Source organism: Leucopleurus acutus (assembly GCF_964270905.1).
Source record: "Leucopleurus acutus genome assembly, chromosome: 19".
In the NCBI taxonomy this organism is placed as follows: Eukaryota; Metazoa; Chordata; class Mammalia; order Artiodactyla; family Delphinidae; genus Leucopleurus; species Leucopleurus acutus.
The window spans coordinates 41,095,759-41,121,444 of record NC_139161.1 but is presented as its reverse complement, the minus strand read 5'-3'; the positions used below and the strand labels follow the sequence as shown (position 1 = coordinate 41,121,444).

At 55.0% G+C, this 25,686-nt stretch overlaps 4 protein-coding genes and 1 pseudogene across 5 annotated transcripts; all 5 read left to right on the top strand.

The window, feature by feature from the left end:
• Positions 1–2,513: 2,513 nt before the first annotated feature.
• LOC309975645 (transmembrane protein 102-like) lies at positions 2,514–4,160 on the top strand (the record flags this gene model as incomplete). Its single annotated transcript, XM_082860831.1, is given in 3 exon segments — positions 2,514–2,727; positions 2,829–3,700; positions 3,702–4,160. Coding segments are annotated over 3 exon segments (1,545 nt in total).
• Positions 4,161–6,281: 2,121 nt separating this feature from the next.
• On the top strand, positions 6,282–12,138 carry LOC309976130 (fibroblast growth factor 11-like; annotated as a pseudogene). The gene is made up of 8 exons: positions 6,282–6,487; positions 8,131–8,241; positions 8,447–8,550; positions 9,173–9,371; positions 9,638–9,711; positions 11,360–11,531; positions 11,617–11,756; positions 11,896–12,138. The product of its transcript is annotated as a fibroblast growth factor 11-like (transcript).
• Positions 12,139–12,359: 221 nt separating this feature from the next.
• On the top strand, positions 12,360–20,286 carry LOC309975445 (acetylcholine receptor subunit beta-like; the record flags this gene model as incomplete). The annotated part of the gene is given in 11 exon segments (XM_082860575.1): positions 12,360–12,386; positions 12,927–13,036; positions 13,141–13,249; positions 13,615–13,762; positions 14,255–14,332; positions 14,335–14,463; positions 17,363–17,572; positions 17,575–17,586; positions 18,080–18,260; positions 18,615–18,762; positions 19,068–20,286. Coding segments are annotated over 11 exon segments (1,293 nt in total). The 3' UTR covers positions 19,209–20,286.
• Positions 20,287–20,508: 222 nt separating this feature from the next.
• LOC309975175 (uncharacterized protein SPEM2-like) lies at positions 20,509–22,253 on the top strand (the record flags this gene model as incomplete). Its single annotated transcript, XM_082860125.1, has 3 exons — positions 20,509–20,652; positions 20,815–20,872; positions 21,004–22,253. The coding sequence occupies exons 1-3, from the start codon at positions 20,515–20,517 to the stop codon at positions 22,251–22,253; spliced, it is 1,446 nt and encodes a 481-aa protein (XP_082716251.1). The 5' UTR covers positions 20,509–20,514.
• Positions 22,254–22,993: 740 nt separating this feature from the next.
• LOC309976129 (uncharacterized protein SPEM3-like) lies at positions 22,994–25,328 on the top strand (the record flags this gene model as incomplete). Its single annotated transcript, XM_082861604.1, has 2 exons — positions 22,994–23,162; positions 24,304–25,328. 2 exons carry the CDS (start codon positions 22,994–22,996, stop codon positions 25,326–25,328), a joined length of 1,194 nt encoding a protein of 397 aa, XP_082717730.1.
• Between the last annotated feature and the right edge of the window lie 358 nt (positions 25,329–25,686).

The window sequence follows — 25,686 nt, the reverse complement described above, 5'->3', positions numbered from 1 at the left end:
AACTCACCGGAGGCCATCAAGGAGTGGGGATATCAGTGTGTGATGAGCAACTTAGAAAAAGAGGGGACAGATATGCATGAGGAGTAAAGAGACAAGAGAAGAGTTCTGTGGTTGCTTGAGGACATCCACCCCAGCCCCATCCCACAGGGCCTGATGAGGACATAAATTATCCCTGCTTTCCCTCCATTGCTGTCTAGCTAAATCCGTTATCCCCAAGGCCCTAGAGCTGCATTGTCAATTACAGTAGCCACTAGCCAAATGCCTATTAGAATGTAAATTAGTTAAAATTAAGGAAAATTAATTCTGTTAAAAATTAAGTTATAAATTATAAATTCTCTTCCTCAGGGAACGGAATTTCCCTGGCATCCAATTCTGTTCCCTGGTGGTCCAGGTGTTGGGACCTGGCGCTTTCACTGCTGTGGCTGGGGTTCAATCCCTGGTCGGGGAACTCAGACCCCACAAGCTTCATGGTTTGGCCAAAAAAAAAAAAAAATTCTGTTCCTCAGTGCCATGACCTTCTAAGTGCTCAGTAGGCACATGGAGCTAGCGGCTACTGCATTGGACGGCACAGATTTAGAACATTTGCATCATCATGGAAAATGCTATTGGAGAGCAGTGCTTTAGAGTTTAGAGCGATTTTGCTTTCCCTGTCACCCACCCCCAGCATCTTAAAGCTCCCCCAGAGCCCAGAGAACTTAGCTCTTTTTAGGGTGGCTCAGAAGCCATCCTCTGGGGAGGAGGTAAGATGTGGGGATGGACAGCCAATGCCTGATTTCCCCAGACTGTGAGAAAGAGCCCAGGCTTCAGTTTTCCTCATCTGGTCTCTTGGGTCACGACCAGATGTACGGAAACTTGCCTCCCCCGTTCTGGGCTGTGTTTGGGGCTCTTGGTTACTGAGGGAGAAGACCTCTCTTTGTCAGTGACTAGGAAACCTTGTGTTTTAGGCTCCCCAACTTGAGCCCTGGATTCTGAGGGTCCCCTCCTTCATAGGCCTCTAAATTTTTCGAGGTGTCTCCACTTAATTTTCTTGCCCATGGACTTAGGCCTAGTTCACTGTGGAGACAGACCCCTGGGAAAAAGGAATGTTAGAATTCCTGGTCCAGTATGCATTGGTCTAATCTGTGAGCGTGTCTCTGGTGTCCTATCTTTCTGTCCTATTATTCTGGCTCCTAGTTTCATCCTGGACTTAAGCTGTGTCCATGATAGCACTGGTCGCTGAAAGCCATTTCCTTCCCCTGATAATTTTTCATGGCCCTGCCCTAGCCCAGCTGGTGTTTCCTCTGGACTTGATTTTCAGTCCTGATAACTCTTCTGTATACACACATAAGCTGTGAGATTCCAAAGTGTTTTCCCTGCCACCACTTGTGTGTCTGAGGTGGGCAACACTAACATGTCCCTTCCCTGAGTCAGATGTCCATCCCTGGGTCACTACATGCACACTATCGGTGTGTTCTTGTCTAACGTTACCACCACCGATTCCAAGGAGATATGTCCCAGCTGGAGAGCCCATTTCCAACAGCTCTCTGGCTGAGCTCTGACCTTGGACAAGTCATGTGCAACCTTTCTAGCCTTGCGGTCTCATCTCTAAAGTGAAGTTATAATTGCGTGCAAGAACCATTCTAGATTTAAAGGACCAGGGCTCCTCTACTCCCAAGTGAGATATAGAGTCCCTTATTTCTCCGCATGCCCTAGTGTATGTCCCTCAGTATGGTTTGCTATTCAGATCCATCCTATTAGGCCTGTGTTCTAACCCCAAGGAGTGTTTGTGCGGTTCACCTGGCCTTGTAAATACACAGAATAGTTTATCATAAAGACACAGAATAGCGTATCTCCATAGAAACTACAACTTCCATCAGGCACTACTTCAACGGAACAGGAAAGGATGTGGGGGCGTGGCCCCAACGCCCTGGTAGCTTTGAAGACAAACTACAACTCCCAGGATAGCCGCGAGATCTCTGCAGAGCTAAAGGAGTGACTGAACTCTGACTGGAGGCCGGGCTGGTCGGGAACCACCCCGACAGTCTCCAGAAAGGGGCGCGGTTATAATTTCAGGGCGTGGCCTTACAGGCAGCAGGAAGAAGTTACCTGTGGAATCTTCCTATCCATTCTCTTCCCAACCTTTGTAGCTAACCCTAAGAGGGAAGCTGCAAACCACTAGCCTCTTCTGAAAAAGAGGTAAGGGGGACATAGACAAGGTGCAGCAAAGGAGGCTATCGCATTCCTTAGGAGGGGCCAAACAGCTACTTTCTACCTGCTGAGTCAGGTGAACCGTTCCATGGGGGCAGGGACCAGCATATGAGAAAAGGGCAAGGACGGAGGAGGTATCTATTTGTTCTCTTTCAAGACTAAATTTAGGGCCCTTCGTCTGCAGACCCATTGGCGGACTGAGTCTTGGGAACCCTCTTGGCCTCTGGAGACAAAAGAACTGGGGTCAGTTTTCCGCAGCAAAAGGTACGGCCCGTCTGGGCTTCCTCCCGTCTGTGTATTTCCTAGCCCCCAAACGACAGAGCCATATGGCTTCCACGGTCTGGGGGAGTGCTCCCTGGTGGGGCCCACCACCCCCAGCCCCAGCCCGGCCGCTCACGGACATCGATTTCTGCTCTGGGGCGCAGCTGCAAGAACTAACCCAGCTGATCCAGGAGCTGGGTGTGCAGGCGAGCTGGAGTGAAGGTCCCAAGCCAGGACCAGATCTCTTCCAGGCCAAGGACTTTGTTTTCTCTTTGCTTGGTAAGTAACCTTCCCAGCCTTCGGGAACTTGCAGCTCTCAGCTCCGTCTCACCCCGCCCACGCTCTGGATCACGACTTTACGATCGCTTCTCTTTCCTTAGGTCTCGTTCACCGCCGGGACCCTCGCTTTCCTCCTCAGGCAGAGCTCCTGCTGCTTCGTTGTGGGCTTCGAGAGGGTTCCCTGGATCTGGGGCCTGCGCCTCTAGGTCCCTATGCTCGGGGACCTCACTACGACGCCAGCTTCACACTCCTGGTGCCCGTGCTTTCTCTAGATGGGCAGGAGCTGCAACCAGACGTGGGATCCTGTTACACATGGCTCTTCCTCCCAGAGCAGGTACGCGGAACCTCGGTCCGGGAGGCAGGGCAGGATTGCCTAGGACCCCCAGTCCCAGGAGGACGTGATTCGATCCACCCAGCCCGAAGCAAAGAAACTCCCAAGGATCCGCAAATCTCCGTGGACCAGCTACACGTCACTGAGCCTGAGGCACACGAGTCTTTGGAAAACTCACCTAGTAATGTTTCAGTGCCAGGGTTGCCTCAACAAGACGTAACCGATGTTGACTTTCCCTCACCACTGAAAAAAACGAATGGTGACGTCACCAAAGCAACCGACGTTAGCCCAGTGCCACAGCCGTTGGAGGCTTCGGAGGCATGGCCCATATTGTGCCTCGCCCAGGTAGCTGCCTGGTTCTTTGTTTCGCTGGCTGCGGTCGCTGAGTCCCCGTTTCCGGTTCCGGGTGCCCCGCGCTTGGTCCACGCAGCCTGCCACGCGGGTCTCACCACCATCATCCTGGTTATGCCCGGGCCCCGGCGCCGCCTCCTGATTTTCGACTTGATCCCCGTGGTGTCTGTGGCCGGATGTCCCCAGGGGGCTCGGAGGCACTCGTGGGCCTGCCCGCTGGCCTCAGAGTCGTCTTCCTTCTACCTGGTGCCCGGCGGCGGCGGCGGCGGCGGCGGCGGCGGCGGCACAGAGCGAGCCGGACGACTCTGGCTGGCAGTTCTGCTTCGCCCGCCAAGAGCTGGCTCTCAAGATGCGCATATCCGTTCCCCTGCTGCAAGCGCACGCGACGGCCCACGCGCTACCGCGCCCTCTGGTGGCCAGGATGAGGGTCGCGGCGCACTACCTCCTGTGGACGTTGCTCTACTGGGCGTGTGAGCGGCTGCCCGCGCTCTATCTGGCGCGAGCCGAGAATGCGGGCGCCTGCTGCCTTGGGCTGCTGGATGAGATGTGCCGGGTGCTCGAGGCCGGGACTCTGCCCCACTATTTTCTGAGTGGCCAAAAGCTCCGTGCGGGAGACGGCGCCGCTTCGCTGCTCGGGGCGTTGGCCCTGCTTCGCAGGGACCCTGCCTGCGCCCTGCACCCCTCTTTGGAAGAGGCCAAGGCTGCAGGCAAGGGGGGTGGCTTAGCCGGCGTGGGAGGCGGAGCCCATTAAAGACGCTGTTCCTACTAACCTGGAATGTGCTTCTGTTGGCCAGCGGGATGTGGAGGGGACTGCTCTCCCCTCACCTGGGAGACAGGCTGAGCGCTTTGGACCCGAAGAGCCCGTTCTAGAAGGCCTCCTCGCCGGTTCCTCCGCTTCCTCCCACCCTCCTCCCGCCCCATCCCTGGCACAGGTCGTTCCATTCTGGCCTCTCCACTTTCCAAATCTGTGGCCAGCACCCCTCCCACTCCGGTGCAGCCTCTGGCATCCATCTCCCTCCAGTTCTTATGGTCTTTTCTCTTAGGAGTCAATCGGGATGGGGGTAATATATTTGCTGAAAAAACGTGTAAAGGAGAAAGGTATGGAGACCAGGGACTGACCAATTTGTCTCACACAAAAGCAGAGACATTAAGGAGGCCGGATTTCACCCCAGGCTAGACCTCACCACCACCGCTATCTCTTCAGTTATTCCCGCCACCTTCCTCATCCAGTTCTGCCCTCCATCCCGGGCAGTAGGGTCCCTTTCTCCGTTCTCGGGGCATCTGCCATTCCATCTATCTAAGCCCAACCTCTCCCCCCATCCAGAGTTCCATTCAGTGGAGTCGCCTCCTTGTCCCTCCTGCTCTGAATCCCGAGTCATGCGAGATATGCGGCCTTGCCTCGGCTCCGCCTGTCTCTAAGACCGTTGCCACTCCCTGCCTCCAAGGAACCCCGGGTTTCCGCCTGCCCAGCTTCACCTCCCGCTCTTTCCCGGGGTCTCCGCCCCCTGCCCCGCCCCCGGACCGGCTCTCGGGGGAGGGGAAGCCAATGTCGCCGCCGCCGCCTCAGCTTCCCACAGCCGCTACCGCTGCCGCCGTTGCCGCCGCTCGGTTTGGTCCAGCCGCCAGGCCCAGTGCTCACTTCGCCAGACCAGGGCTCTCTGCGGAAACACCCTCACTCCTTCCTGGGGTCCAGGACGCCTAGCCGGGCGTGGGGGTAATCTCCGCTTGCTGGGTACACGGAGGGAGGAACATGCAACTGGAGCCAGCGCAAGCTGTCACCGGTTTGACAAGACAGGACTGGTTGAGGGGCGTCAGGGAAGGAAGAGGGGGCGCTATAGGCAGTCCCGGGGAGGACAAGGAAGCCCTGTCACAGAAAGCTCTGATGCGCTCTGACTTATAGCGTGTCTGTTCACATTTGGGGACCTGTGACAACGTGGGTGCACTCCTCCCTCGGGGGGCTGGTTGGATTGGAGGGCGTGGGATCTAAACAGCACCAGCTGTCCCCGAGGAAATTAGGGGCTGCCAGAAAAAAAGAAAAAAGCCAAAAACCTGTGCTCCTTATTCCGAGGTGACACAGGGCCCTCCAGACAACCAGCTGCTGTAACCACTAGGAAGGGCGGATTTGGAGGTGACTTCAAAAGGAGTGGATGGTAACAAGGTGAGGAAAGGGGTTCATCAGCTGGAATGCTGTGCCACTAGAAATGGGGGTGACTTGGTAAAAAGCGGTATCGTCCAGAGACAGGGTCTGGGAACCTCTTCTTGCTGATTGGCGACAGTCTGGATATTTCAAGGCATACTTTTTGGGGGATTTCAGTGAAAAAGTGGGGGATTCTTCACTTAGTGGGTGGCAAAGGAAAAGACACCAAGGTTGGGTTCTCCCTAGACACTGGCAGCACCCCAGCAGGGGTGGGGTGAGCTAATATCCCCAAAGCTAAGGACCCACACCCTTAAAATTACAAGAGTGGCTTTGGCAGGAGTGCACGGCCCGGAAATAGGGTGGAAAGGTGCCTGGGGATATTGGAACCACATCCTGGAAAATTTGAGGGTCTTGGCTTTGGGATAGTGTTAGTGGGGGACAGGGACACTGGAGATCAGAGAAGGGGGAGTTTTCTGCGGGGGGCAAAGGTCGAGGGTGGGGTCAACTGAGAGGTACATAGGCTGCTGGGTCTGGCGAAGCTAGCACGAGGCCCAAGGGTGGGAGCTGGTGCCTGGGGTGGGGGTCGTCTAGGGCTTATCCTCAGGTCCCGTGGGTGAGGCGGCGAGTCGGACCGGAGAGTCAAGAGCATGTCCTGGTGAGCTAGCGGGCTTCTCTGGGGGGGCCCAGCGCGCTCCGGGAGCCTGCCGGTTTTGGGGTGTCTCCTCCCGGGGTGCCATGGCGGCACTGGCCAGCAGCCTGATCCGGCAGAAGCGGGAGGTCCACGAGCCCGGGGGCAGCCGGCCCGTGTCGGCGCAGCTGCGGGTGTGTCCCCACGGCACCAAGTCCCTTTGCCAGAAGCAGCTCCTCATCCTGCTGTCCAAGGTGCGACTGTTGGGGGGGGCGGGGGGGGGGTCGGCGCGCGCGACCGGACCGCTGGCCGTGTGAGTGGCTAGGGAGGGGTCTCCGGGCCAGGGGTCTCTCCGCCTGGGAGGTTGAGGCCAGGGACTCGGAAGAGTGGGGCCCGACTGACGGGGACTCCCCGAAAGTGAAAGGAGGTGGGCCTGGACCACAAACTCTCGGCCAAACGATGCCTCAGTTTTCCTTCTCTCGCGCCCATAAACCCGAGTCTCCTCGCTTTCGAGGGCAAGGGGAAGGCTTGAGCGGCTAAGCCTGGTGCCCCGAAGCCTGGAAGCTCCCGCTCGCCCCCACTCCCAACACAGGAGTCCCCCACCCCCACCATCCTCTGCCTACGTGCCGTCTCTCGCGATTCTTTCAATGCCGAGTGGAGGGGCCTGGGGGTTCCAGACGCCTGGGTCACCCCGAGGGTTTCTGCGGCTCCGGTAGCCCCGTCCTCGTTCTCCCGCTCCTCCGAGCCTTCGATCCGTTCCTCTTCGCCGAGCTTGCCTGGCTCGGTACCAATCTCCCCAGCTCTCCCCTGGGTGTCCTTGCAGCTACCTCGCCAGTCCGTCCCTCTGTGCGCCCTCCTCCCGTGACCTGCACTTCAAGAAGGGAGCTGGGCACTCCCCCACGACCGCCTACACGGCTCAGAAATCGGGCCCCACGGGCTCAGGAGACCCTCTGCCGCGAGGAAGTCAGACACACTACACGGCTGGATACCCGCACGGAGACTGGGGGTCGTACCATCTGCGAAGGGGTACCGGGAACTCGGCCGCAAGCGCCAGGCAAAGAGAGTTGCCTGTGGTCCCCGTCCCGGTGCGACAGGCGGGAAGTCCCTCTGGCCTCGCTCCCGTCCGCTCGCAGCTCCCTTAGGGGGAGACCCCCCACCACCCCGCTGCCGTCCTCCTCCCCCCGCCGCCGGCCCTCCGCAGTGGTAGGTCAGCAGCCCACCCTTTGTGTGGGACCCAGCCCCCACGTGAGTCAGCCAGCCTCACCAGCTCCCTGGCCCCCTCCCCCATTTCCTTGGTTTGGTACCGAATATCCTCCATCCCAGGCGGGTTACCTGGCTGAAGGGGAGAGGCTGAGCCTAAGGGAGGGCTGGGCCCCCGCGAGCCAGCAGACTGACAGACAGACAGACAGACAGACAGATGGGTCAGTGTCAGACAGGCTGGCGCTGGGCCAAGGCGAGGCCTGCGCGAAGCGAGCGGCAGCTGCAGCAGCAGGTGCTGAGTCAGCGTCAGGTCCAGTCCCACCCCCACTCCTGAGGGTGCGACCCTACCCTGGGGTCACCTTAATGCCCCCCATATTCGCAAACACACTGCCCCTTCAGCAGCTCTGCCTGTCTCCCTTTGTCCTCTGCGTTTCCATATATCTCTCCCCTTCCTCTTCCTTCTTCTCCCCTCCCCCCATTCTGGTTGAGCTGTAGAGTAGGAATTAAACCTTTAAATAAATTTCAATCAATTAAACTGAAAGCTGGTTAGAGGAGGCAGAAGGGACCCACACCCCAGCTTCCTCTGGAGTCAAAGAGAGGTGGGAGAGCTTGCTTAGAGGGTCAGGAAGCTGGGGCCCTGGGACCCTCTTCCTTCCTTCCATCCTCCTTTCTTTTCTCTCCTCTGATCCCGCCAAGTGTAGCAATGTTTCTGGGAACAGAGATGTCATGTTCCAAGATGAATGTCTCTCTCTCCAGAGCCTCAGCTCAAAGGCATCGTCACCAAACTGTTCTGCCGCCAGGGTTTCTACCTCCAGGTGAATCCCGATGGGAGCATCCAGGGCACCTCAGAGGACACCAGCTCTTTCAGTGAGAGGGGAATCCAGATGCTGGGTGGGAATGGGGAGCACAGGCATAGGAGATGACAGTCGTATTGTGGCTTCATGTTCTGTGGTTTTCAGTCTGGCCCTTTGACCCCGCAAACGAAAAAGTAGAACTGGGACCAGAATTGGGGGGGGGGCTCAGATGGGGATTGGAGGCTTGGGGTACTGATACCCCTTCTCTCCACCCCCAGCCCACTTCAACCTGATCCCTGCGGAGCTCCGTGTAGTCACCACCCAGAGTGCCAATTTGGGAAACTACATGGCCATGAACGCTGAGGGGCTGCTCTACAGCTCGGTGAGACAAGGGGGCAGAGTGGCCTGGAGTCAGGGGACTCCCCTAGCTACAGCCTTCCCAACTACAGATATTTTGCAGCTCAGGGCTTTCTCTCCCTCCAGCTCTTGCCGACACCCTGTCCTCACTGCCCGCTCCCAAGCACCTCCTCTAGCGTCCCTCCAATCCCTTCTCCTCCAATATTCTCCTAAATACCCCCAGGCTCTTTGAATGTCCAACTCTTTCAACCTTTTAGGACCCCTGTGTCTTCTCCAACCTCCTCTAGACCTCATTATTACTCACTTCCCAGGAGTCATTCAGGATGCTGGGGAAGGATTCAGGAACTCCTCCAAGCAGAAATTCCCTCCAGGTGCCCTGGATGGTGAGAGGTTGGGAGTAGAGCAGAGAGAAGTTATCTTCTTATCCCAGGCCCCCAGAAGTCTAGTTCCCGGCCCTCGGGGGGCCACCAGACTCTTCCTCATCCTCCCTTTCTCCCAGTTCCTGTGTGGACTCAGAAGTTGGCTCTCCCAGTCTCAAACATATGGATTATATCCTGCCTTGTTCTTCCCAGGGCTCCCTTCTGTTCAGTGATGTGTCTTTTTGTGTTTCTGTCTGTGTGTGCCTTTCTGGGTCTTTGTCTCCTCAGCCACATTTCACAGCTGAGTGTCGCTTTAAGGAGTGCGTCTTTGAGAATTACTATGTCCTGTACGCCTCTGCTCTCTATCACCAGCGTCGTTCTGGCCAGGCATGGTACATGGGCCTGGACAAGGAGGGCCGAGTCATGAAGGGAAATCGAGTCAAGAAGACCAAGGCAGCCGCCCACTTTGTGCCCAAGCTCCTGGAGGGTGAGTATGGACCCCCAGGGAAGAGGTGGACACATGGGATGGTATTGACCTTGACATGGACATTTAGTGACACACAGCTAAGGGGCTATAAGTGTTTTAAGAGGACACATGCTATGACAGGTCAAGCCAGGAAGGCTTTGGCCTTTGGAGGTTTGGGAAGCTCTCCTTCTGTGCGTTCCCAGAGGAGGAGTGTAGGGGAAGGGAGCCCTTTCAGAGTTCTCTTGGTGCCTAACTCTCCTTCCTGCTCCTCTCTCTCCCCTTCACAGTGGCTGTGTACCAGGAGCCTTCTCTCCACAGTGTCCCTGAGACCTCCCCTTCCAGTCAACCTGCCCCCTGCCATGTAGTCCCCGGACTGGAGGCTCCCTGCTCTAGCCACCACCACAGCCTGTCTCCCAGCCCTGCTTCTGGCCCTGCTCTCACCCCTGCTGCCACACTCATGCCCTGAGCAGCCACGTCCCACCAGGTGCCCTACCCTGAGGGAGCCTAGGGGCCGGCCATGACTTCCGGGGCTGCTGAGACCCTTAGATCCTTGGGCCTGGGAAAGGGGTCAGAGAGGAGGAAGTCTCAAAATGGTCCTGGCTGATCACTTCTTTCCTTCCACACTCACACCCTCCAAAGCCTTTTCCCGAGATGGCGCGTGTGTTCCAAAACTGACAAAACCAGGGCATAAATCTTCCCCACCCCGGGCTCAGCCAGTTCCTGGAGCCCTTTGCCCTTTTCATGACTACCAAGCCGTAGACTTATAGGTCCACTGCAGCTCAGGATCAGTTTCCTTCTTTCGCTACTCCACCTTTTGCCTTGTTCCAGACAGGTTCTGGAACACCAGGCACCCCAGCCAGGGCCATTTCTGCACCCAGGGTCTGTGCTGGAACACAGGCATGCTGCCAGGCTCTGTTCTGGATCCATCAGGCTTCTGTCCTTCACCCAGATGGACCCCTGGTTTCCATCTAGAGAGAGGCTGGATTTGAGCCCTGTCCAGCTTTTGGTCTTGGCCTGAATTGGGCCAGTCTCAGATCACCACAGGTTTAACTTTCTTCCCCCAGAGACACCCGGTTCTAGAGCGTGGTGTTCTAGACACATACGGAGCCATACTTCCTTCTGAATCTCAGCTCTAGGACATAGACCCCGACTCTCAGCCCTTCCCTCTAGGATGGAACTAGAGCCTATATAGGCATGTTATTGGTCTAGAGTAAGAGTTCTAGACCCACGCTCCCACCTTCTCTCGTGATACCTGTTAAGCAGGAGCTCTGGAAAGGACCCAGCTATGATTCACAAAGAACTAAGTTCTGGATGGATCATCCAGAACTTCTTGTTTTCCCTAGACACTTTTCCAAAAATCTTATTCTTCCTATTGAATGCTAACCTTATTTTTTACATGCATTTTCTAGCTCCTGCAACTCAGCTGGGGTCCTGCCAGGGAACAGAGGCTGAGGAAGGGCAGAGGAGTTTTGGAAGGAATCCCTGGCTCATAGAAGGGCAGCTAGGATGGCAAAGTGGCCAGAACCATGGCATGACTGGACCTGTGCCTGGGTTGGGGGGACATGAACACTTAGCTACCTTAGCAGGAATTCCTTCCAGGCCCCCTTTAAAGCTGAGGTCTTTAGGGTAGTGGGTCTAGAATAAAAAAGACAAATGGGATATAGTTTTGACGCCCCTCAAATGAGGAGACACCAATTCAGCAATAAGTCCCACCCTTCTCCCCTACAGGTCAGGCCAAGGACGGTGAGGGCCTCTTGGTCTCTAGACCTCATACACCCCTCCAGCTTCTAACTGAATAAAACTTGCTTTACCTCAGCTGGGTGTTAGGTACCCAAAAAGGCTCTGCTCCCAGGGGACCAGTCTCCACTCCATGCTTTTTCAATTAAAGACGATTTATACAATTGAAGTGTTGTCTGCCATCTGTGGGTAGCAGGCTTTGGCAGCCGTTCGGGGAGGGGTCAAGTCCCAGGGGCGGGGCGGGTAGGCTGGCGGCTGCCCCCCAATAACAGGTGCACATTCCTGGGCGCCTCGTCACTTCCCCTGCGCTGGCTGTCCTGGCGGCTCACCCAAGCGGACTCACTGAGCGACGCGGGCGGGCTATGATCCCAGGGGCACTGCTGCTGCTGCTGCTGCTGCTGCTGCTGCTGCTGCTGGGGGCGTTGGGGGCGCCGTTCGCCCCGGGTAAGTCTGAGCGTCACAGGGGCAGTAACAGGGCCAGAGGTCGTGGCCGGGCACCACGGCTTCACTCAGTTCTCTCCTCCTCCAGGCGCCCGCGGCTCAGAGGCGGAGGGCCGACTCCACGAGAAACTTTGCTCGGGCTATGATAGCTCGGTGAGGCCGTCGTGGGAGGTGGGAGACTGCGTCGGGGTCAGCATTGGTCTCAGCCTAGCGCAATTAATCAGCCTGGTGAGGGCACACGCGGGGAGTTGAGGTCTGGCCCGCTAGCCGGCTGGGGGGCGTGGCTTTAGGCAGGGCGGAACCCAGGGACCACCGGGGACGGGGTCCGGGGCGAGGCCAGGCTGGGTGACTGACTGGCCGTTAGTAGAGATTGGGTCGAAATCGGACCAATGGACAAGCTGTGGGCGTGGCTGCTGGAAGGGCCAGTATTGAGCCGGGCAGGATGATGAAATGGCCTGTTGGCGGATCTCAAAGTGGAGCTGGGACCGATGGACAGGCCGGAGATCGGAACTTGAGGCGGGGTCACAGGCTGGGGCGGACCTTGGTGCCGGACAGGGTCAATAAACAACAGCGGGCAGAGATTCACTCCGGCCGGGGCCGGGACTGGTAAATGAACTGGCTGGCTGTACGGCCAGCAGGAAGTTTACGAGATAGAGGCGGAGCTTAAGCCAACGCAGTTTATAGGAGGTGGGCTTTGAACCCAAGAGGGTGCGACTCAGAAAAAGAGGGGAGTTTCCAGGGAGAGTTTACCCACCGAGCCCCTCATTTCTCTACACTGACATCATATCTACCCTTTAAACTTTTCCCTTCTAGTACGAGAAGGATGAGGAGATGAGCACAAAGGTCTGCTTAGACCTGGTACGGAGAACCCCGCACGGTGGGAAAGGGCGGGCATGCCGCTGCCTTTACAATTTCCTCGAATGTTCCGCCTGGTAAGATTTGTTTTTTTCTTTTTTGCATCACGACCTCAGAAAACACATTTATAACTGAAACAGAAGCTTCAGGAAACAATACCTATCTTTACTATGGGAGCTGCATTCCATGCATTTTTCATTCTAAATTATTTTTAACACTGGTTTGGGGCCACTCATTTGATTCCGGACCTATGAAAAGGGTCGTTAACTACAGTTTGAAAACCACTGTTTTAGAGGCTAGCGTGCAACTCCCTCTTTTTTACAGAAAGAAGAAATTGGAGCCCGATGAGAGAGAAGGGGAAATCAGTTAATAGGGTCCCAAAGAGTGCAGGTGGAGTCTTAAACAGGGCCCCGGCCTCCAGAACCACAGACCATGCCTGCGCGGCTCTCCTCCCTTGCATTCCCTGCCCGGGCTTCCTTCGCACATCCCAAGACTCCTTCCAACCTCCAGCCGGAGACGGCCCCTCAGCCTCTGCTTCCCTAGGAGTGGACCGACTACAGGCTGAGCTGGGACCCTGAGGAGCAAGAGGGCATCGATTCACTCCGCATCACTGCCGAATCCGTGTGGCTACCAGACGTGGTGCTCCTAAACAAGTAAGGATGTTCCCAGAGTCTGGGAGGTGGGGCAGGGCCTCTGGAGGGGCGCGGCCTCCGGAGGGAGGGACCTGAACCCAGATGAGAAGATTCTTTCCGGGCAGCAACGACGGAAATTTTGATGTTGCTCTGGACATCAGCGTCATGGTGTCGTCCGACGGCTCCGTGCGCTGGCAGCCCCCGGGCATCTATCGCAGCAGCTGCAGCATCCAGGTGTCCGGGCCCCACCTGGGAAGCTCAAGGCGCTCCTAGAAACCCTCACTCAGATATCCCTCCTCCATAATCCCCATGACCCTCACGTCTCTCTTACCCTTCTGATTTTCCATTGAGTTTCATCTTCTCTGTCCACTTTCATTGACTTCCAGTCTTCCTCAGTGACCGCCGCCCTCCATTGTCCATGACCTCCCCGCATAACCTTCTTATTCCTCTGTGACTCCACTTCTCTGCGATCTCCCCCTGGTGATCCCTATCTCCCTGGTGCACCATATCCTCTGACCCCTGTCTGCCCTGTGACCTCCCCAACTCCCCCAGCCCTGACCAGCTCTCTGGCAGCTCTAGTGACTCTCCACTCCATCCAGGTCACCTACTTCCCCTTTGACTGGCAGAACTGCACCATGGTGTTCAGTTCCTATAGCTATGACAGCTCAGAAGTCAGTCTGCAGACCGGCTTGGGTCCCGATGGGCAGGAGCGGCAGGAAGTGCATATTCATGAAGGCAACTTTATTGGTGAGTCGGCTTGGCTCCCATGTCCATGGGCTTTACGATTTCCAGTTTCTGACAGGCTGATAAATATATTCCCTTAGTGAGTCCCTGTGGGTTCAGCAAGATAGGTGTAACTGTCTATATTTTGTGGTTATGGAAATTGAGACTTGCTTAAATTTATTAGAGATGGGCTGTCCAGCCCAGGGACCATAGCTGGCCCCATATTACATCAGTCCCCCCTGCTCTAGAATGTGGCAGAGAAAGCCATATCTGGGAATTCCCTGGCGGTCCAGTGGTTAGGACTCCAAACTTTCACTGCTGAGGGCCCGGGTTCAATCCCGCGTTGGGGAACTAAGATCCCACAAGCACAACTAAGATCCACAAGCGCAGTGAGGCAAAAAAAAAAAAAAAAGAAAAAAAGAAAAGAAAAGAAAAGAAAAGAAAGCCGTATCTGGCACCAACAAAGAGAGGTTCCACATCTGTGTCACCTTCTCTTCTCCCCCCACTCTCCCCAAGAGAATGGTCAATGGGAGATTATTCACAAGCCTTCTCGGCTAATCCAGCCTCCAGTGGATCATAGGGGAGGGGGGAAAGGCGGCGTGAAGAAGTCACCTTGTACCTCATCATTTGCCGGAAGCCTCTCTTTTACCTGGTCACCGTCATTGCCCCATGCATCCTCATCACTCTTCTGGCCATCTTCGTCTTCTACCTGCCACCAGATGCAGGTAAGAGGGGAAGGGGCCCAGCACTCCTTCTTACCAATAGCTCAGGTTCTTGCTCTTCACCCATAATACAGGGAAGGTTTTCCTGCCAACTCAAGCCTTCATGAACTGTGCTTCAGCAATCTCACCCAGGTTTTCCTTTCAGGAAGAGCCTTTGCCTCTGCATCCAGATTTCCCCTCCAACCTCAAGCTCTACCTCCCCTCTGCTGCTCACTTCTCTGCACCCAGTAACTTCTGAACTCTTCCCTTCAGAATCCTAGGATCTCATCCTTGGAACTGCCACTCCTCTGACCAACAAACTCCCAGGCTCAGCTAACGCTTCCTTTCCCTTTCCCCATTCCTGGCATCCTCCCTCCCCCACTTGTCAAATGCCGCCTACTAGTCCCTTAACCTCCTATGTCCCTTGGAAATAATAGCCAACATTTCTCTGGGAGACAGCACAATATGCTAACAGAGTAACCTTGGGCAAATTCCTTAATCTCTTAGTGTCCTGATCTGGAAATAGGACAGTCTTTGTCCCTCCCACATAGGACTATTTTGAGGATTAACTGAGTTAATAGAACTATGCCTGGTACTCTGTAAGCTTTGTGTACGTGTAGGTATAGTCTTTTCTAATTTGGAGCACTTGCTATAAGATAATACAAATAATGTGTTACATATATTAACTCAGTTCTAATCTTCACAACTCTGTGAGGTAAGTACTGAATTGTCTGCCCGTTTCACAGAGGCTAAGTGAGTTTAAGTCATTCACCTGACATTACACAGAGAGAGGCAGTATTGCTGTTCCAACCCTGCTTAGTACTAGTCTGATCCAGAGACTGATATCCTAAACTCTCATATTCAAAGATGCTTTACTGGGAGTTCTCTGGTAGCCTAGTGGTTAGGATTCTGGGCTTTCACTGCTGTGGCCTGAAAAACAAAACAAAACAAAACAAACAAAAAACACACGCTTTCCTTCTCTCTGTAATCAAGCCCTCTCTCAGTCTAGGGAAGGAGAGTGATGCATCTCTAGAACACACTTCCACATGTAACTTCTCCTTCTTCCTGGAGCAAGGCAAATCTTGGAACCCAATATTACAGGACTAAAGTAGAACAGACCATAATAGTTACTTATTTCAATAGCTTCCATGAAGTTTTCAGCGCCTGTTGTATGCCACAGTAATAACCAGTCACCTGGCATATTCTTATATACTTGGTTTCATTTTTAGATCCTTCGATTTGCTATATAGTTCCTGCTACAGGGGTTGGTCCACTCACTCATTTAACAATATTTGTTGAACATCTGTAATGTGCAAGGCGCTGGGAATACATCAGTGAATAAAACAGACAAAAATCCCTGCTCTCATGGAGTTTATATTCTAGTGGGGAGACAGTCAGCAAACATAATAAACCCATTGAATAGTGTATTATTATTTTTTTAATTAATTAATTTAGGCTGCGTTGGGTCTTCGTTGCTGCGCGGGAGCTTTCTCTAGTTGTGGTGAACAGGGGCTACTTTCGTTGCAGTGCACGGGTTACTCACTGCGGTGGGTCCTCTTGTTGTGGAACACAGAATCTAGGCGCACGGGCTTCAGTAGTTGTGGCACGTGGGCTCAGTAGTTGTGGCTGGCGGGCTCTAGAGCACAGGCTCAGTAGTTGTGGCGCACGGGCTCAGTTGCTCCGCGGTATGTGGGATCTTCCCTGACCAGGGCTCGAACCCGCGTCCCCTGCATTGGCAGGTGGATTCCTAACCACTGTGCCACCAGGGAATTCCTAGATAGTATATTAGGAGAGGTCAATTCCTAAGAAGGAAAAATGGGAAAAGGGTTTGGGGAGGATGCGAATGGGGGTATGGGTTGCAATTTATTTATTTATTTAAACAATTTTATTGAAATATAGTTGATTTACAATGTTGTGTTTCATTTCTTCTGTACAGCAAAGTGACTCATTTATAGATATATATATATTTTTCATATTCTTTTCCGCTATGGTTCATCACAGGGGTTGCAATTTAAAAATAGGATGGTCAGTGAATGCCTCACTAAAAAGGGAATGTTTGATCAATAGTTGAACAAAGACTTGAAGGAAGTGAGAGAATGACCCTGGTAGATATCTGGGGGAAGAAATTAGCAGGAGGAGTTAACAGTGAGTGCAAAAAGCTCTGAGGTGGGCGTGTGCCTTGCATATTCAAGAAATAGCCAATGAAGTAATAACTGAATGAAGTAAGCAAGAGAGAAAACAGTATGAGATGTAGTCAGAGAACTAATGGGAAGGCCTTGTAGACTTCAGTATGGACTTTTATGCTAAAGGCGATGGGAAGCCACTGGAGTGGTATGATCTGGTTTACATTTTAACGGGGTCAATCTGGCTGCTCTGTTGAGAACAGTCAGCAGGGGGGCAAAGGATGAAGCAAAGAGGAGGCCTTTATAATAACTCAGATCTGAGGTAATGGTGGCTTGTGCCAGGATGGTAGTGGTAGATGTGATAAGTCATCAGTTTCAGGATATATTTTGAAGGTAGAGCCAACAGGGTTTGGTATGGATTGGATATGGGATGAGAGAGAGGAGAGCTGAGAATGACTCAAAGGGATTTGGCCTGAGCCACAGGAAAGATCGAGTTGTCATTTGTGAACTGAGGAAGACTATGGCGGGAGTCGGTGGTGAGGGAATTAAGTTTTGGACATGTGAAGTTCGAGATGTCTAGTGGACACCCAAATTGAGAGGTTAAGTAGGCAGGTGGATACAAGTGTGGAATTTAGGGGAATCAGTCCAGGTTGGAGGTATAAATGTAGGAGTTAGTTACATGCAGTTGACCCTTCCAAAAGCCTGTCCTTGAGTGGGCTGGAAACACGGTCACTGATTATGCCGGGGAGATTGCTTTCTGGCAAAGCCTAATCCTTCCGCCTTCCGCTCTGTCCCCCAAGGAGAGAAGATGGGGCTCTCGACCTTTGCCCTGCTGACCCTTCCTGTGTTCCTGCTGCTGCCGGCAGACAAAGTGCCTGAGACCTCCCCGTCTGTCCCCATGATTATCAAATACCTCATGTTTACCATGGTCCTCGTCACCTTCTCAGTCATCCTTAGCGTCATAGACCTCAACCTGCACCATCGCTCACCCCACACCCACCAAATGCCCCTTTAGGTCCGTCAGGTAAGAAGATCTCCTCTCCAACCTGTGTTAACTCTCAATCCTAGTATTTGGCTTTTTGTCCAGGTATCGCTCCTCCCTCCCACCAACTTCAACCTTCCCTTTCACAGACCTGAGGGAGAACTACAACTCCTGGTAGAGTGTCAAAGTGCCAAGGTCTTTGGGTGTTGAAATGTTGCCCAATTAATTTTATCCTCCCATCATTGACGCTGCGTAGATCCCAGACTATCTTCATCAATACTGCCCATCGTGGGTCCCAAGGAAGCATTCTAAGGGTTAGGTACTATCAGGGTGGAAGCCCTCATAACTTTTCTTTCCAGTCAGGATGCCTCCTAACCCACTTAAGAACTCTTGGGCTGTGTAGTTGCATTTCATCTGTGGGACGCATGCACGCATGCACAGGAATGGGCACATGCCGTGGGGGTGGTTGGCGGCTTCCCTTCTGGTCTGAGAGCATAAGAGCCCCCTCCAATACGCCTCTTCTTCTACTCAGCAGATCTTATCCACAAACTCCCTCCGTATCTGGGTCTGAAGAGACCCAAACCTGAGAGAGACCAGAAACCGGAGCCACCTCCTATACCTCTCAGGGATTCTCCAGGAAGTGGCTGGGGTCGGGGAACAGATGAATATTTCATCCGCAAGCCACCAAATGATTTTCTCTTCCCCAAACCCAACAGGTAGTATCTACTCCCCATCGCCCATGTAGAAGGGAGAGGGAGAACTACAGTTCCCAGGAGACTGTGCGGAGGCAGGCGTCCTAAGCTCCCGGAGGTTGTCGTGGTTGAGCATCATGGGACTTGTAGTATCCCTTCTGTTGCCCACTTTGCGGGGAGGTGGGAAGTAAAGCGTAAGGGAATAGGAGGAATTGCGGAAGGCTAGAGAGGTCGCCGCTGTCGGAGAGAACCTGAAGTGCTCTCTCGCGTTTTGAAACCTGGATGGGCGTTGGAGGAGGGAGTTGGGGCGGGGCCTAGAGCAGCCGCGCAGGCCGTCTTTGTGCCCCGGTCGTGGCCAAACAGACTCGCCTCTTCCAGGTTCCAGCCTGAACTGTCTGCCCCGGCCCTGCGGCGATTTACCGATGGTCCACACCGGGCTGTGGGCCTGCCTCCCGAGCTACGGGAGGTCGTTTCCTCAATCAGCTACATCGCTCAACAGCTGCAGGAACAGGAGGACCACGACGCGGTGAATCCAAAGAGGGTGGGCCAAGGCAAGGCCTGAGGTGGCCTTGGCTCCACCCACAAACTTAGGCTCCGCCCCCAGCACTCGATTTTATTTCTGATTGGAAGTTTGCCTCACTTGGTCCCGCCTCCTGGTTTCCGACTTGTTCTTTACTCACCTCGGTCGCCCGCAGTTTCGCTCTCTACTATTCTGCGGGCCTGCCCTTGTCTCAAAGCCGTGGTAAGAGCACCTGGGTGCGGTACAGGGCCTTGGGGCCGCCTTCCCTGGGGGTCTGGAGCTCAGGAACAGTTTCCTCTTCCTACCCCCAGCTGAAGGAGGACTGGCAGTTTGTGGTCATGGTGGTGGACTGCCTCTTCCTTTGGACCTTCATCATCTTCACGAGCGTCGGGACCCTCGTCATCTTTCAGGACGCCACGTACCACTTGGCCCCTCCCGACCCCTTTCCTTGAGGACGAGAGGGCCGAGACCGAGGTCCTCGGCCAGTTGAATTGAGAGTTTGGTAGGACTCTCAAGTCCTATCCCTTTCTGCATCTTAACTCCTTCACTAGGAGTCCAATCCTCTCATCATTTCGTTTCTAGGGAGGAAGCCCAAGTGGGACTGGGCAGATGGGGGCCTTGGGCCCACCTGAAATGCACTATCCGCTTATTTACTCTTTGGCTTCTTGAAGAAGCTCCATTGGATATTCACATCTAGGTTGGCAATGAATGGAACAAAGAACAAGAACTAGATTGTAAGCCTTCTGAGGGCAGGAACTATGTCTGTTCACTGTAATATCCCCAGCACCTAGCACAGATCCTAACCTATACAGCTGGTACCTCTGGTTGAATGAACAGGGAAATTTTTTTTCTGTAAGGAAATACACTAAGTAACAGTGTTTATGTTTGCATGTTGGGACCAGTGGTCGTTTTTTCTTTGTTTTTACCTTCCTGTAGTTTATTGTATTTTGTAATATCTTTAGGATAAAAAAAAAGGTTATTTCTAAAAGGATGCATTTGTGATGAGGATAAAAAAGCACACTGTAAAAACCTCAAGTTCCAGCTTTGGTGCTCAAACTTTGGACAAGCTACTAAACTGCCCTGTGCCTCAGTTTCCCCATCTGTAAAATGAAGCTAATAATAGTATCTGCTCCCTAGTCTGAGGATCATATGAGAAGATGAGAACAGAAGCATTATACAGTATACATCAGAGGTAACAAACCGGTGTGTTTTGTTTGGCCCATGTTGTTGGCCAGCAGAATTTAAAATTTGAATTGGTTTGCTACTTTTGAAATGTGGATATTTCACAGAGAAATTTGGATTTCTGGCTTCTCTTGAAACTTTTTAAGAACTACAGGCTAGTTCGAAGAATCCCAACAGGCTACATAAGCTGCCATAATGTCTCGAACAATGAAATGGAGGAAATCCTTTATGCATGATTCAGTCCCTATGAAGACGGTCTCTCATCTGTAGCAACCATGCTTGCAAATCAAGTTAAGCAAGGCCCCATGGAGACAGAAGGACAGACTGAACTCTGGGGACTAGGCTCCATGTAGTGGGAGCCGAGGGCAGAGATGGCCACATAAAGGGCCAGCTGAGTGGATGAAAGATTGGCCACCTCGGCATTGTGACTCCCTACAACGTGTCTCATTATGACCATGCTCCCTCACCTGTTGGTGGGTGTCCGCAGGTCCTGGCATGAGTGCACTGTGGGTCAGGGCCGGTGGTGGTGGGGGGGCGGCCCGTGGCCCAGGTGGCTCTAGGACCCCCCCCCCCACCATGGAAAACCGGCTCTGGTATGACAACCTGGGGTGCTGCCATCAATACCAAGAAAGAACCCAGAATGTGGAGGACTTCCTACTCCTGCTGTTGGGCCTTGTCGTTCTTGTCAGCATTGGGATCAGCATGGCAACTATGGTCAGAGATGGTTGGGGACCACCAGTAGGGGTGAAGAGGGCTGAGGGTGGGAACCAGCTGCAGCCTGCACCTCCATCTGCAGGAATGGTCTTGGCTGGGAGGGGGGGGTGAGGGTACAGAGCCTGGCCTTCATTTTCACCCACCCCACCCCACCAACCCCAGGTATGGCATGGGCTCCAGAATGCCTTAAACAAGACCATCTATTGGATTAACCAGAAAAGTAAGTACGGAAGACAGGTAAGTGGCACCCCCCCCGCCACTCCCTGGGCCCTAGAAACCCAGGCCCCCAGATTCCCAACCCTGAACTCTTCTGACAGTTGCCCTGCCCTCACGGACTCTCGCTTCCCCCAGATGAAATCTCACAGGCTTGTGAAAGGTCCCCCAAACATCCTCCTGCCAAGGCCCATGAAGTCCACATCCACTGCACCCTGGACCCTGTGGAAATGAAGATGGCCCGGCCCGCTTACTACTCCCTGTCCTCCTACCATCATCTCTGCAACCATAGACGCAGCTGCAGCCGCCACCCCGGCAGCCACCAGCGGAGGCCAAAGAACCGCAGACAATTCCCCTACAGCCGCTCAGGCTTCCGTAGGCTGCATCGCAGCCACGGGATGTCACAGCTGCGGCCGATGCCCTCCTTTGATTGCGAGGACCCGGACTCCTACCTGGAGGAGGAGGAGGATCTTTCCTTCCCACAACCCAAGTACCCGTGGGGGTGCTGGGGAGGGCTATACCAGCAGATGGGCCTGCCCTCCAACGTGGGCCTCTGGGGCCGCCAGGGTGGGATCCTGGCCAGCCTGCCACCACCCTGTCTCTACCTGTCGCCCGAGCTGCGCTGCATGGCCAAGCGTGTGGAGGCCAAGTCCGAGCTAAGGCTGCAGTCCTTTGGGTCCCCCTGCTCACCAACCCGCATCTGGGGCAACGTGGAGGCTGACCGCTGGACCTCGTCTCCACCACCTCCCCGACGATTGCCCCCTAACCCCTCGTGGGTCCCTGGGGGGCACAGCACTTACCCCTCAAGGGGCCAGCTCCCGTATGACTCCTGGGATCAGCAGCGGCGTGGTCTGGAGGGCTCTGGGCCTCCATCTGCTCTGGTGCCTTGGGGCTGCCGGCCCGAAGCCTGGCAGCGCAACTCCCCACCGGCCAGTGGACGGAGCCTCCCCAGCTGTGCTCACAGCCAGCCCAACCGCAGGCCACACCTCTCCACGGGACACTTGAACTACTCCCGGGATCCCCACAAGGTGCGGCGCCGGGCGGCCGAATGGGCTGATATGCTGCCCGTGCGGCGCCCTCTGGCCGCCTCCGCCTCCCTCACGGTGCTGGCCGAGGCCTCGTACCAGCGGGCCCCGGCTCCCAGCTCAGCGCTGCTCCTCCGCCCCTCCCAGCCCCTTCCTGAAGTCCAGGCTACCGAGCACCCTCCACCCCCACCCACCTTCATGCCACTCAGCTGGAACCCGGGGGGCAATGCCAACTACCAGATGTATGACAGCCTGGAGCTGAATGGCAAGTGCAAGAGCCAAACGCGGGCCAACTCGCTGCTACCTTCCAAATTGGCCTCAAGGCCCTCTCTGCATGGGAGACAGACTGGGAAAATGAACTGACCAGCAGCAAATGGGGCCGGGGTGGGGCCGTCAGGGCATGGAGAGAGGAATAAAGAGTGCTAGAGTCCAGGAAACATTGGTGGTCTGTGGCTTGGAAGCACCACTCCTTCTGCCAGCCTGGGTCCCTGCCCTTGGCTTCCTGCAATAAGAAGCCAGTGTCCCCTTCTTGGCCTGAGGGTCCCCTTGGTTTAGTGGCCACAGTCCTGACAGCAGGCCCCTCCTGGTCCTATACCATGCACTAAGTACATCTGCAGCTGCAGACTCCAAACCACTGGTCTCTGGGCACCTCCTCTGTGTCTCAGCTGTCCCCGTCCCCAAAGAGCCTCATACAAGAAGCTGCTTCCAAACTGGGAGGTTCCACATCTGGGCAGGTCCAGCTCCAGGCCCAGTGAAGGGCATGAAAAAGGCTGAGGCTCTGGACTCCAGCCAGGCCTTCAGGAGGCCTCTGAGGCCGAGGTCTTCCTAGTCTCAGGAGGGGCCAAGAGATGGAATGTGTCATTCGAACAAGTGAGTGAGCGGGCGGTGAGCGAATGAATGACCGCTCGGGAGGTGTGCCGGCCTACGGGCCCTGTTTGACTGTCCAGGCTCAGCTTACCTGACCCTGGTTACCAGGCAATGCCACCCTGGGCCCTCCTTTTCGTCCCCCTCCCTCACTGTGATGTCACCACCTGCCCCATTATGACCCAGTCTGACACCCAGTTAAAAGTGGAGGGCAGGGGGCCCAGGCAGTCCTGGGACCAATGGCCATGGGTGAGCGAACCTACTGTGGAGCTGAGCCGTTCCCTGGCCCCATCCCCAGGAAATGCCAGGAGCAAGGAGACGCAATAATCCTGCTCCTGGTCAGCTTGATCTTCGTCAACGTGGGGATCAACATGGTGGTTATGGTCAGGGCAGGAAATGTGCAGCGGGGTTGGGGGAGCCCTGGGGTCTTGAAGGGGCTGAGGTGGGAGGGCTGCTGGGGTGTGGCCGGACAAGGGTTGGATTTCAGGGCTCACCCTGCTCCCGGCCTCCCCCCTCCCCTTCTTCCCTCAGCTCTGGAGGCATCTGAAGAGATTCTTGCGGGCACTTTTCAATCGTATTTTCCACAAAGGTGAGTGGGCGCCGGCGTGGGTTCAGGGGATGTGGGCCTGTCCCCTTTCTTCTATCCCTGCCTTGATTCTCAGCCCCTCAGGAACCCAGGCCCTGACCCATCTCGCCTTTCCCTGCAGACAAGCAAGCAAGCTGTGTAGGCAGCCGTCACATGCGCTGCTCCATGGATCCCAAGAACCTGTGCTCAAGAGTTTCTCCCTGCTTCCGCCATGGCCCAAGCTTCCTGCTTGGGCACCCAAACCACCCTGACTCCTGGATACGAGACAGAAAAGATGAGAAGGCTTCTAAGTACTGCTGGATGCCGCCTCAGTGTGGACGGGCTGGGGCTTCCACGGAGGTTCCACGGGGACTGTGGAAGGAGTGGGTAGTGAGAGCTGGGGAGGCCCCTCCGGTCACAGTCTTAAAGTCCCAAGCCAACTTTTACTACAGGTAAGAGACATCTTCCAAGCTCTGCAGGATGAGCAAGGTGGACGTGGTTCCACTCCACCTGCCCCAAGACAGCAAGACTAAGACCCCAGACTCTGACCCAGCCCAGGTCCCAGCCCGGGCCCAGACCCGCCCCCCAGTTCAGCCCCCTGCGCATGCTCCTGCCAAGGCCCAGGCCACCTCCTCAGCCCACCCCCCTGAGCACACCCGCCCCCCACCCAGGCTGAGACCTGCTCCCGAGGCCACGCCCATGAGCACACTTCCGCCTGGGCCCAGGCCTTCTCCCTAGTGCACCCCACTGGGAACACTCCTGCCAAAGCCCAGACCTTCTCCTCCACCCACCCCTCTGAGCACGCCCCACCTCAGGCCCAGACTTGCTCCACATTCCACCTCCCTGAGCACACCACCCCCCAGGCCCAGACCCCCTCCCCAGCCCTCACCCCTGAGCACAGCCCTGCCCAGGTCCATGGCCCTGAGCATACCTCAGCCCATACTCCAGCCCAGGCCTAAGCCCAGGCCCCCTCACATGCCTCAGCCCAGTCCCTGGGCCACACTTCTGTCTGCACCCTGACCCATGCTCATCTGACCTATACCCATGCATACACTCTGGTCCCTCCCCCAAATTCTGCCCCAGTCCCTCCCCCAAATTCTGCCCCTGCTACTACTCCTGCCCTAGCCCCTACACCAGCCCCTGTCCCAACTTCTGACACAACCTCTGTCCCAGCGCTGGGCATGGCCCTGACGAACACTCCAGTCCCTTCCACCACCCCTATCCCCATCCTAGATTCTATTCCCTCTACCTTGTCTGCCTTCAGCCAAGGCCTCTCCTCCGGCCGTGTGGTCTATGATGCCCGTAGGGTAAAGCAGAACTTATTCCATGTGTGTGCCCCTCAGAACTCTGGGTATTCCAGAAAGGATTTTGGTACCCTCTCCAGGCCCCAAGAGGGGCATGGTCTGGTGAGCTCTGGTACAGCTGAACAAACACTCAAGCAATGTAGTGGGGACAGTGCTAAGCCCTCCACAGGATCCATACTGGGTTACCTGGAGTTGGGGAATATGGAATGGAAGATCTCAAATGATGCCAAAGACAAATTTGTACAGTCCAAGACCTTCCCTTACTGCAGCTTCCTTCCTTGCAGGTCTCAGAAGAGAAACACGGACCCCCAGACTCCAGTCTACCCCAAATTCCTGTACTCCAAGGATGCTGTACCTTCTCAACCTTGCTTCCATTCTCCAAACAGTGCCCAGAGCTCACCATGCACCATGCCTCCACCATACACTCTTTATCTACCGCTTGTTTCTCCCAGATCCTGGGTCTTTCATCAACACAGCAACCACCAGAAGCCCTCCACCTTAATACAAACCCCCACCTTTCCCCCAACCTCCAAGTCTTCTCAGTCTGTCCTCTCTTCCCAGGGCCCCATCCCTCTCCAGTTATCCACTACTTCCCAAACCCCAAACCAGGCCCAACCCCCTGAACTTCCTGAGAGTCTAGGCCTCAACCAAGCCTCTGTCCTCCAAAGGACCCCAGGCCCTTCCAAAGTCTGCAGAGTTTCCTGAAACCCAGGCCCAACCACAAACCCAGACCTCCCCAAGAACCCAGGCCTTGCTCAAGACCAAGGCCTCCACAAGCTTCCAGGCTTTACCCAAGATGCTGGAATTGACAGGGGCTCAGAACATACCCATGACCCTAGCTTACACAAGTACTGTGGAATTCATCGAGATCCTGACCCCAGAAGAGTCCAGCCCTTACTCAGTACTCTGGCTCATCCAAGAGATCAGGCCTCCATAACAACTCATGCCTTATCCCAAATCCTGGCCTCCATAAGAACCCTCTAGGAACTGACTCTGTCCAAGTTTTGGGCCCACATCAGACCCGACAGTCATTTATATCTGAGGCAGTTCCTTGAAAGGAGAA